The sequence below is a fragment of the Lipotes vexillifer genome, unplaced genomic scaffold (assembly GCF_000442215.2).
Source record: "Lipotes vexillifer unplaced genomic scaffold, Lipotes_vexillifer_v1.1 scaffold39, whole genome shotgun sequence".
NCBI lineage: Eukaryota > Metazoa > Chordata > Mammalia > Artiodactyla > Lipotidae > Lipotes > Lipotes vexillifer.
Genome location: NW_006787038.1, coordinates 2,004,498 through 2,017,243, shown reverse-complemented (window position 1 = coordinate 2,017,243; position 12,746 = coordinate 2,004,498). Strand labels below are relative to the sequence as shown.

General features: G+C 39.2%; 1 protein-coding gene and 1 non-coding gene across 2 annotated transcripts in view; both read left to right on the top strand.

Moving 5' to 3' along the window:
* Nucleotides 1-4,697, top strand: part of TMED10 (transmembrane p24 trafficking protein 10) — a 42,091-nt gene extending 37,394 nt beyond the window's left edge. Inside the window, exons 4-5 of the mRNA XM_007459749.1 lie at nt 3,353-3,479; nt 3,935-4,697. Coding sequence (XP_007459811.1) covers nt 3,353-3,479; nt 3,935-4,056 — 249 coding nt within the window. The 3' untranslated portion in view covers nt 4,057-4,697. The remainder of the gene's footprint in view (nt 1-3,352; nt 3,480-3,934) is intronic.
* Nucleotides 4,698-9,070: 4,373 nt separating this feature from the next.
* Nucleotides 9,071-9,143, top strand: TRNAG-CCC (transfer RNA glycine (anticodon CCC)). Its single transcript has one exon. It is a non-coding gene; the product is annotated as a tRNA-Gly (tRNA).
* Nucleotides 9,144-12,746: the final 3,603 nt, after the last annotated feature.

Sequence of the window (12,746 nt, the reverse complement as noted above, 5' to 3'; positions counted from 1 at the left end):
AAAGAGACCTTCATCCCACTCAAGAAGTCTGCAAATAATTTACTGAATTAAGGACAGGATTGAGTAGGGATTTCATTGAGAAAATGAAATCGACTTGGATGATATGTTATGAATAGAAGTATAGAGTCTACAGTAGGTCCTATACTAGAAAAGGGGTTAGGAAATTGAATGATTAAGTAAACAGTGGCCCATATGCCATATGGAATACTATGTAGCAGTTAAGAAGTATGAGGTGAATCTACAAGCACTGAAGTTTTTGCGGTAAGTGGGCCTCTCACTGTTGTGGCCTCTCCCGTTACGGAGCACAGGCTCCGGACGCTCAGGCTCAGCAGCCATGGCTCACAGGCCCAGCCGCTCCGCAGCATGTGGGATCTTCCCGGACCGGGCCATGAACCTGTGTCCCCTGCATTGGCAGGCAGACTCTCAACCACTGCGCCACCAGGGAAGCCCAGCACTGAAGTTTTTGGATAGATTTTATTAAATGAAAAGAAGGAAGCCTTGGAACAACATATACATTATGATCGCATTTATAAGTATGTTTTTAATTATATTTTCCTATGTACATTTATATACATACAAAGGTGTAAATAGTGTGTTATCTTCTGACAAGGTCTAGAAAGATATACACCAAGTTTATAACCACCTCTGGGAAGGAATGTGTGGATGTGGGGATCGAGGAGCTGTGAAGATGGGCCTTTTGTTTTTGTTTCCTTTGCTTCTGAATAATTTAAATTCTTTAGTAAGGGGACATATTTATATGTTTCTTGTATAGCTAAAAAATAAATGAAACACCAGAAAGGAAAAGGATTGGGAACAGGTTTGGGGGACTGTATTCTACAAAGGCTATTCTCAGTACCAAATTTATTTTCATTCCATCCTCCTTTTTGGGGTTTTAGGCCTTTGGGCTATTGTCATTTAACAAAAAAAGGGTGGGGAGTTAGAAGTAGTCTTCAAAGTAATTTTTAAGAATATTATTTTCAGCTGGCAGAGAGAGGTATCGCCATAGTTTCACTTCCAGTTCCTTTTATAAGTTTCTATTTAAGGAGCCTTAAAGCACTTATCTCTAAAGATGTATCATGCTGTTGCCTTCATACTATCTCATTCAAGAAGCTTTGGAGGGGAAAGCATATACCAGGAGGGAAAATGTTAAACAGCCTAAGGTTCAGCTTATTGTATATGTCTTGTATCTTTTTCCTGGGGGGATTTCTTTGCTCTGCACCTCTATATGAAATGAATTAACAGATATGTATTGTAGGTTAATGGCAAAACCTGGTGTTTGGGTATTCAGCTAAGAGTGTTAGCTCAGTGTATTAACTAACCATTGTAAATCTTATACCCAGTTAGCTTTATTCTGTTCTGTAGCTAGCTGTCAGTCAAACTATTAACTGTATCCAACATTTTACAATTGTAAGAAAATGTACATCCAGTGAAAGAAAACTTAGGTGGATGATTACAAATCCATCACTATATTTTAGGTACCTTAGGACTTCCCTGGTGGCGCAGTGATTAAGAATCCTCCTGCCAAGACGCGGGTTCGTGCCCCGTTTCGGGAAGATCCCACATGCCGCGGAGCGGCTGGGCCCGTGAGCCATGGCCGCTGAGCCTGCGCGTCCGGAGCCTGTGCTCCGCAAATGGGAGAGGCCACAACAGTGAGAGGCCCGCATAACGCAAGGAAAAAATAAAAAAAAATGTAAAAAAAGAATCCTCCTGCCAATGCAGGGGACACAGGTTCGTGCCCTGGCCTGGGAAGATCCCACATGCCACGGAGCAACTAAGCCCGTGCGCCACAACTGCTGAGCCTGAGCTCTAGAGCCCACGAGCCACAGCTACTGAGCCTTCGTGCCACAACTACTGAAACCCACAACTACTGAAGCCCACGTGCTTAGAGCCTGTGCTCTGCAACAAGAGAATCGACCATAATGAGAAGCACACACACCGCAATGAAGGGTAGCCCCTGCTCGCCGCAACTAGAGAAAGCCTGCATACAGCAATGAAGACCCAGTGCAGCCAAAAATAAATAAATTTTTAAAAATTAATAAATTAGGTACCTTAAATATAAACTCAATTTTTATATCCCTATCTTAACAGCAGTTTTTAGTTTTCTTTTATTTTAAATAACTGTGTCTTGTTCTTCACAGGTTCAATGAAGAATATAGTTTAGTGAAGAGAACACAAGAACACCCTCAAACTATTCCCATTCATCTCACATTAACTGCTATTAACATTTAACAGAGGAAAATAACAAGGAAGGTGAATTGGACAGAAGAGAAGAAAAAGTGGGGAGTTGTACAGAGAATGTATAGGGAGTAAAGAAGCAGATGTAGAAATATTTTTTGAAGAATTCTCTGTGGAAAAAATGTAAGAGCAGCTGGTATATGAGTTTTAAGATCTGGAATGCTCTGGTGTTATATCCCCATTTTAATACAAATCATAATCTAAGATTGAGAAAGAAAAACAAATAGAATAATGAGATCCTCTCTCTGATCATATATGCCTTTAGTCACTGGATACTTTTGGAGGTTTCACAGTGGTATGGGGTGAAAACGGAAGACAGTTTATTTCTCATACCCTTCATTCCTTAGCACACAGCGATGTCCTTGGAGATTTATTTTGATAAGTGGCTATGTAATTAAAAACAAAACACATGGGGATATATGTATACATATAGCTGATTCACTTTGTTATACAGCAGAAACTAACACAACACTGTAAAGCAATTATACTCCAATAAAGATGTTAAAAAACAAAAGCAAAAAAACACTCAGTGGGATTTTTTTTTTTTTTTTTTTTTTTAAAGCAGAGCTAGGATTCATCTGGGTTCTAGAACTCTGTTACAAACCTTAAAGCTGTTGTGGGATTTAAATGAGCAAACCAGAATTCTCTAATTTTACAGTTTGAGTTATTATCTTAATGTTATAGCTATATGTACTCTCTCATTCCTGTGCATTCCCTATTGGGAATTTGGTGTGTTTTCTTCTCAAAACCACATTTGACTAATACTATGACGCTCACACTTATGCTAATAATATTGCTTATTTCTTAGACAAAAGTGGAAAGGCAAAGTAAAATGCTTTATTAAAGTCAGAAATCTTGGAAAAATAATATATCTTATAGGCTACCATATTATAGTACTACTAAGGAGGTTTTAATCAAAATTAAAGTATAAAAAAAGTCTGAGATGGAAACATAGACAGTAGGGAAGGGAAGAAGCCCAAATTTTAAAATGTGTTAGAATGATGACAGAAGAAATTTTAAGTTTGGCGAAACTTTTAAAAAGACTCCTCTGTTATGTTGTGTTCTTGACTGTAGCAGTTTTTTCAGGGAGTGTGTTCATAATTCCCTTCTTTTCCAGATTGCAAAAGTTGAGAAGCTCAAACCTTTGGAGGTAGAGCTACGACGCCTAGAAGACCTTTCGGAATCTATTGTTAATGATTTTGCCTATATGAAGAAGCGAGAGGAAGAGATGCGTGATACCAATGGTGAGGAGAGGGAAGCTCTTGTTTCTTAGTATGTGCACCGTAAAGGAGATAGACTGCCCAATCTTTAAATTCTGGTGTACCTTTTTCTCAGATTTGCCAAAGGGGGTTGTGTGGAAGAATAATTGTTTACTTCGGTGTTGTTGCTCTACAGGTAAATGAGCCTGGTTAGATTTTCAAGGGAATAGCAGTTTTTTCTGTGATAAGCAGTTGACCATATTCTCAGTCAGCTCATAGTGTATCAAACTAATAGTACTAACCTTTGTAATTTTTACCATTTATGTATAGGATCATGAAAATTTAAGAGAGATCCTACTGAGATCCTACTGTGTTAACTGAGATCCTACTGTAAGGCCTAGGGGCAGAGTGAAGCTAATTAATTGCCTTTTCCCCCTGGCCGTTTAGCCTACTGAGCCTCACTTCATTACATTTACGCTGCTTTTGCTTTTTTTTTTTAGAGTCCACAAACACTCGGGTCCTGTACTTCAGCATCTTTTCAATGTTCTGCCTCATTGGTCTAGCCACCTGGCAGGTCTTCTACCTGCGTCGCTTCTTCAAGGCCAAGAAGTTGATTGAGTAATAAAGCCCAGTCTCCTCCCACCTTGTATCTTAGCCAGCAGAACATCGCTGGGATGTGTGTGGCCTAAGACATCCTACCAGCAGCACCATCAAGGCACGTTGGAGCTTACTTGCTAGAACTGATGTCTTTTGGTGTGGGAGGACGTGGGTTACCACCTACACCCAATAAGTCAAAGAGGGACTTCTTTTTAACTTGGTAGGATTTGGACTGGTTTTGCAACAATAAGACTATTATTAGAGTCACCTATGACAAAAAATAGGGGTTACCTAGATAATGCCAAAGCCAGCATTTGTACTGGGTTTCCTCGTATGATCTGTTTGAACCATGTTTTCTTTTCCTTCTCCCACCTGCTCACCAGCTTGGGCTTCCACTATAGTTCTTTTACCAACATTTGTATGACCATGTTGAACTTGTTTCATTCTGATTGTCCTCTTTGGATTTCTGTGTGACAATACCATTAACTTTCTCTTGACCCTTAGCTGAAATGTTTAGATAGCTTCTGGTGATACCCTTTCACAATTTTATGTCTCTTAAAAGTGTAATGGATGTGACACCTCATAGAAATGAGCTTTGAACTGTAGATTACTCTTAAAGAAAATTTCATTTTAGAGAATTAAAATATTTGTGCTCAGCCGCTTGAACTTTTTTCTTTTTGTATATTTGTGTGTGTTTAGTTCTATGCAGTTTTATCACATGTATGGATGTGTGACCACCACCACAAGATGCACAACCGTTTCATCACATGGATCCCTTGGGGTACCCTTTTATAGCCACAGTCACCTCCTTCCTTAACCCCAAGCCCCAACCTCTGGCACCACTAATCTGTTCTCCAGCTCTCTAATTTTGTAATTTCAAGAATGTTATATAAATGGAATCACATAGTATATAACCTTTTGAGATTGACTTTTTTCACTTAACATAGTGCCCTTGAAGTCCATCCAAGTTGTTGCATATATCACTAGTTTGTTCCTCTTTATTGCTCATTAGCATTTCATGGTGTGGATGTACCACAGTTTAACCAGTCACCCACTGAAGGACATCACTGTTGTTTTCAGTTTTGGGCCATTACTAATAAAGCTGCTGTGAACATTCATGTACATGTTTTTATGTGAACATAAATTTTCATTTATCTGGGGTAGGTGCCCAAAAGAGCAATTGCTGGGTTATCTATCTGGTAAACACATGTTTATTTTTGTAAGAAACTGTCCTGCTTTTTTCAGAATGACTGTGTTATTTTACGTTCCCATTAGCAATGTATGACCAATCCAGTTTCTCCACATCCTCACCAGTATTTGCTTTTTTTTTTAAATTTTTTTAGTCATTCTGAGAGGCGTGTGTAATGATATTCATTGTGGTTTTAATTTGCATTTTCCTATTAGTAAATGGTGTTGAACATCCTTTCCTGTGTTTATTTGCCATCTGTATATCTTCCTGGTGAAATATCTGTTCCTTTGCCCATTTTATGATTAGATTGTGTATTCTTTTTACTACTGAGGTTTTTTTTTTAATTGAAGTATAGTTGATTTATACTATTGAGTTTGAGGAGTCCTTATATATCCTAGATACAAGTCCTTTGTCAGTTATGTGGTTGCTTAAATTTTTAACATAACTTGTACAAAGGAAAATATAAGTAAAATTTACAAAGTCTTCTTACATGGCAAGTCACTGACTTAATTTCTGTTCTTATGTATTCCATCTAGACAATTAAGACATATGAAGTATTAAAAAGTAACACATCGGGAAGGATAATGAATCGAGTAAATACCTGAAAATGTATGTTATAAAAGCAAATCCAATAATCACTTTGGGAATATGAGGTGCCTAAAGGCCAATACTAAGGTAAATAAGAGAAAGAGTGGACACAAATGATCATGTTCATAAACAACAGTGAAAAAATAACATCACTTGATATTTTCCCCACTTCTCCCATTAAAGTGGGTGGGAGTTTGTCCTTTCTGTAATCTCTTTTTTTTAACCCTGCTGACTGTTACAGGGCTTGTCCCATCGCAATGACAAGCATTGCAGGACTTAGGGCTCTGCAGCTTGCAGTTAAGAAGCAGCATGTTGGAATTAACAGAGAACTGTGCTGTCATGACCTGGATAAAGTACAAAGGGGAAAGAGGGAGTGAGTTATGTTGTTAAACTCTCAGGCTGTTCTGTAAATGTTCCGGCTATTGTGAACCCAAAAGCCTTTTTTTCCCCCCTCTTTTGACTCCCTCTATGCATTCCTCTGGTGTGGCATAAAAGTAGTTCTGTCATTAATTTGTGCAACATTGCCATCTGCTGTTAAGAATTGATAGATACTGTTTCTGAGAACCTGGCAGCCAAATCTCACCATAAGGGCAGCAGATGTTAAGAAAGTCTATCTGTGGTATTACATATACTAAACAACAGAGGATACATCCAAGCAGGGAAGAGAATAACCAAATTTGTGAGTTAAGATCCATCCTTAGACGTTTAAAGGTGAAATACTGTTCTGTAGCATTAGCCTAACAAGAAACTTTCATATTTCTGACTGGTGCCTTTTCCCTTTTTAGAAACAATGAAAGCTACTCGGTTGGTTGTAGTCTTCTGTTCTGACAAAATGTCAAAGAAGAAGATAGGAGAGTAAAATACTTTATTTGGCTGATGTTTTGTTCCCACATGTGACTTTGTGAAACTGAAATTCTTTCCTGTCCTTTCCTTTTACTCATGCCAAGACTACAAACTTGGAATTTGTGCTTTTGGTTTAAAGTTCATTGATATCACAGTTTGATTTTATCTAAAAAGTAAAATTATTTGCCGTTGATAGAAGACTAGTGCAAGAGCAAATCAGCTTTAAAAACGAAGATGTTATCTGCTTTCCTCCATTTTTGAACCTGTTATTCAACAAAGCCTGTAAATTATTGATGAAAGTGATAGCTTTAAGTAAGCTTTGTTATACCATTGTCATAAACCCCTGTCATAAGCTGTTTTTATGTTTGTTTAATGGAAAGAGGCATGTGGGACTTAAGGATTTATACAGATTCACTTGTAAGTGTCGGATTGGGGATTTTTGTGTAAATTTTCTCAAATAAAGGCTAGCAGAAACTATTTTAGGTGTATTTTTCTGTTACTCGAGTATCTCTTTGTCTGGATTGGCAATAATTCCTCCATATTCCTCAGTATTAAAGTATGGCAAATTATATGTGACGAATTAGGGAAAAAATGTTTGTAATTTACTCCAGATGGATAAAGTTTATGTGAGCTAGTAAAAGTTTATTATACTTTATATATAAATGTATAAACTGTTTATAATATGTATATTAAAATAATAATAATTATACATGTTCAGAAAGACCAAATAGGGTTCTGTAAGCCAGGAATTCTCTGTAGCGTCTCTGTTTTAGAAACTGCTACTGGAATTATTCCTACAGAGGGTCTTCTCCCTTTCCCTCCATTCTTAGAATATCCCTCCCAATTTAGAACCCTCCCAGGACTTGCTTTTTTGACCCATGACATCTATGCAAAACCCCGCTCCAGCAGGTAAAGGCCATTTTCTCCATTCCTTTTACTTGCAGTTGAATGTTTTCCATAAAACTTCTTTTTTTAAAAAAAATTTTTGTTGTTGTTGTTTTGGTTTTTTTGTTTGTTTGTTTGTTTTTGTCTTTTTTGCAATACACGGGCCTCTCACTGTTGTGGCCTCTCCCGTTGTGGAGCACAGGCTCCAGACGTGCAGGCTCAGCGGCCATGGCTCACGGGCTCAGCTGCTCCGCGGCATGTGGGATCCTCCCGGACCGGGGCACGAACCCGTGTCCCCTGCGTCGGCAGGCAGACTCTCAACCACTGCGCCACCAGGGAAGCCCTTTTTTTTAAGTTTCAATTTAATTTTTATTTTTGGCTGCATTGGGTCTTCATTGCTGTATGCGGGCTTCCTCTAGTTGTGGCAAGAGGGGGCTACTCTTGGTTGCGGTGCACGGGCTTCTCATTGTGGTGGCTTCTCTTGTTGCGGAGCACAGGCTCTAGGCACGCGGGCTTCAGTAGTTGCGGCACACAGGCTCAGTAGTTGTGGCTTGCGGGCTCTAGAGTGCAGGATCAGTAGTTGTGGCACACGGGCTTAGTTGCTCCGTGGCATGTGGGATCTTCCTGGACCAGGTCTCGAACCCGTGTGCCCTGCATTGGCAGGCAGGTTCTTAACCACTGCGCCACCAGGGAAGCCCCATAAAGATTCTTTTTAAGAGTCAACCTGAAGTGCTTTACACATTGACTAGCTGGCCTCTTATTTACCCTCTACCTCCATTCCCCCAAAAAACAGTTAATAAATTATGTCAGTGAATCTGTAGTTTATAAAGTAGTGGTTCCCAACATTTAAGTGTAAATACTTTAACATCAAAAATGTCTTATTTCTTACTGATATTTTATAGAACATAAATAATGAATGAATTCAGCAAAATGTATAAGTGAATTTAAATTTAATTGTCTCAACAGTATACATGTTAAATAGTTGTACATGTTCTACAAACTATTAGCTATTCAGTCTGCTACAATGATATCTCATATAGCATGAGCCCCATGAATAATATGAACTTTTCTAGTACCACATTTAAAAAGTAAAAAAAACAGTTGAAATTTATTTTCTTTTATTTTTAAAATAATTTTATTGGAGTATAGTTGATTTACAATGTTGTGTTTTTCTGCTGTACAACAAAGTGAATCAGTTATACCCATACATATATCCATTCTTTTTTAGCTTCTGTTCCCATATAGGTCATTACAGAGTATTGAGTAGAGTTCCCTGTGCTACACAGTAGGTTCTCATTAGTTATATACTGATATTTTATATATAGTAGTGTGTACATGTCAATCCCAATCTCCCAATTTATCACTTTCCCCCTTGGTAGCCATAAGTTTGTTTTCTATGTCTGTGACTCTATTTCCGTTTTGTAAATAAGTTCATTTGTACCTTTTTTTTTTAGATTCCACATATAAGCAATATCATATGATATTTATCTTTCTCTGTCTGACTTACTTCACTTAGTATGACAATCTCAGGACTTCCCTGGTGGTCCAGTGGGTAAGACTTTGTGCTCCCAATGCAGGGGGCCCAGGTTCGATCCCTGGTCAGGGAACTAGATCCCACATGCATGCTGCAACTAAGAGTCCACACACCACAACTAAGAAGCCTGCATGCCGCAACTAAGACCTGGCACGGCATGCATGCTGCAACTAAGAGTCCACATGCTGCAACTAAGAAGCCTGCATGCTGCAACTAAGACCTGGCATGGCATGCATGCATGCATAAATAAATAAATATTTTTTTAAAAGTACGACAATCTCTAGGTCCATCCATGTCACTGCAAATGGCATTATTTCGTTCTTTTTGATGGCTGAGTAATATTCCATTGTATATATGTACCACATCTTCATCCATTCATCTGTTAATGGACATTTAGGTTGCTTCCATGTCCTGGTTATTGTAAATATTGTGAAATTAATTTTAATAATACATTAAGTCTAATATATTCCAAAATAGAATGTCAACATAAAACTCAATATAAAAATGTAAAAATGACTGAGATATATAACATTCTTTGTTCCATATAAAGTCTTTGAAATCTGGTGTGCATTTTACAGCTACAGCATGTCTTACTTCAGACTAGCCACAATTCAAGTGCTCAGTAGTTTCGTGTAGCTAGTGGCTACCATATTGGACAGTGAAACTATAGACTTTGCTAAGTACTTTGGTAGTTTCTTTAATATTACCAGTAACTCTGTGGCCCCTGGGAATCATCCATTCACAAGTGAGAACTTATGCTATATAGCATCCTAACTATTCACTTGTTAAAATATAAAATGGAAATACTGTTTTTTACCAGAAGCACTTTGAAATCAGTTATACCTTTAAAATGGTGTGTATTTCTGGACTTAAGAATATTCCAAAGTCAGATATTTAGTTGCATTTTTATCTAGTACAATGAAGTGCTGAACTTGAGTTTCTGTTTTGTATTCTCTAAGATGGAACAGGATATTTGTTAAGCTTTTTATCTATGCATTATAACTAGAACATAATATCAGGCTAACCAAGTTATAGAAAACTGTCTAGTTCCATATTGCAAAGATGCCAGAAAAGTGAATTTTTAAGCTTTGGCTGAAACCTACTCAGCTCCTCTGAATGAAAGTCAGCACTTCTAGCTGTAAGTAATTGTTTTTTCCATTCAACTCAAAAATCACTTATTGATCATCTATTCTATTTAATGTGCTGAACTAAACTCTGGAGTAGACCCAGATAAATAAGAAGCAATACCTATCCTCACTCAGAGTGCCTTCTAATTAATAGGAGGAGGTAGATGGAATGTCCTCTCTCCAGCATGATCTCCGTACTTTCTTTAGCCACCACTGACTTAACATTTTGGATATTCCTCCAGGAAGCCTTCAGTAACCCAGCTAGTTTGGCTTGGAAGGGTGCCCCTCCTAAATACCTTTCTAGAAGATTGTACTTTCCTTTTAATAGCACTTATATACGGTTGTAATTGCCTGTGTATTTGTCTGTTATATGGACTGTAAGCTCCAGGAGAGTAGGAACCATGTTTATTTTGTTCTCTTGTAACCCAGCACCTGACACAATTTGGTACTCAGTGTTTGTTGGATGAATGAATTGAAAGTTGAAAACCATCTGTACAATCTAAGAACCCCGGAATGAAACCAACAAAAAATTTAACAGGGGTTATCAGTCAGTCAGTCTTGCATTTTGGTTTAAAAACTGTTTTATATGTATGAAATAATAACTATCTGATATTCTTTCAACAAATAATTTTTAGGCCTATAATATCAAGCACTGTTCTATACACTGATGATACATAGTTGTGAACAAGAGGGCAAAATCCAGGCTCTCATGGAGTTTATATTCCAATGAATGGTGATAATCAATAAAGTAAACAAGCAAGACATCAATTTTATAGATAAACATTGTGAAGAAAATAAGGAGTGATGTGATCTGGTGGGAGAGCTGTGTTACTTTGCATCAGATTGGCTGTGAAAAAGAGAGGTTTGGTTAAATACAAGCACAGCGTAAGTAGATCATCATGAAGTCTGGTACAATAATAGAAAAAATGGATCCAGATCAAGGAAGACAGAAGTCCCTTGTACCCTCCTATTCAGACCCAGTGTGGAAGGTTATGCAGAGTGTAGCATATCATACTTTAAAAGGAGCATTGATGGGGCTTCCCTGGTGGCACAGTGGTTGAGAGTCCGCCTGCAGATGCAGGGGACACGGATTCGTGCCCCGGTCCGGGAAGATCCCACATGCCGCAGAGTGGCTAGGCCCGTGAGCCATGGCCGCTGAGCCTGCGCGTCCGGAGCCTGTGCTCCGCAACGGGAGAGGCCACAACAGTGAGAGGCCCGTGTACCGCAAAAAGAAAAAAAAAAAAAGGAACATTGATGAACTCTAGAAAGGTCAGAGGAATGTGAGCTCATTAGCTCTCATACCCTTCACCCCATTCTACCAATTCTCTTCCTCCTGTATTTGCTGTCACTATCTACCTAAAAACCTAGATGTGAGTCTCCTGGACTCAGATTTGCCTCACCAACCATATCCTAACTGAGCACAAAGTTCTAAATGTTCCTCAGATGGATTTCTTAAATCTGGGTCCCTTTTCCACTCACAGTGATAGTACCTCAGTGCTTGTCTCCCAGCCTCCAGTCTTTGTCTTCCATATTGTTATCAGAGTTCTTTGTAAAGTATAGCTTTGGTCTATGTAAGGTGATCATATTGGTTTTTGTCTGTGCTGGGCACATGAGCAAAAGAAGACTTACTAATTATGTGGGGCGGGGGGAGGTATAAATTGGGACATCACATCCCCCAGCAAATCAGGACATATAGTCACACAAATCATATACTCCCCTGCTTAAAAATCTCCAATATTTTCCATTGCCCACAGGAAAAGCCAAATTCTCTAAATAAACATTTGAGGCCTTGCCTTCTGCTTCTACCCCACATATGCCATGACCTCCAGCCACATTGCCTTCTCTTAGCCCTCAAACATCCTGCTCTCTGAAAGACATCTGGAGCCATGTTGCTGGCTTTGACTCCCAGCTCCCCTCACTACCTATGTAACACAGAGCAGGTTACTTAACCCTTCTCTCTCAGTTCCTTTTGTAGAATGGGAATACTATGAGGATTAAACGGGATTATACATAGAAAGAAAACCTTTAATTTTTAAAAAATATTTATTCATTTAGGCTGGGTCCGGGTCTTAGTTGCAGCACGTGGGATCTTTGTGGCAACATGTTTTAGTTGTGGCATGCCGGATCTTTTTAGTTGCAGCACGTGGGCTTCTCAGTTGCAGCCTGCATGTGGCATCTAGTTCCCCTACCAGGGGTTGAACCCAAGCCCCCTGCATTGTGAGTGGGGTGTCTTACCCACTGGACCACCAGGGAAGTCCCAAGAAAACCTTTAGCATAGTGCCAGGAACATAATAAATGTTAGTTGTTATCTTTGTAGGACATATTCCCACAATTTTACGATTAAAAAGTAACCTTGGGGCTTCCCTGGTGGCCCAGTGGTTGAGAGTCTGCCTGGCGATGCAGGGGACACGGGTTCATGCCCGTCCGAGAAGAGATCCCACATGCCGCGGAGCGGCTAGGCCCGTGAGCCATGGCTGCTGAGCCTGGGCGTCTGGAGCCTGTGCTCCGCAACGGGAGAGGCCACAACAGTGGGAGCCCCGCGTACCGCC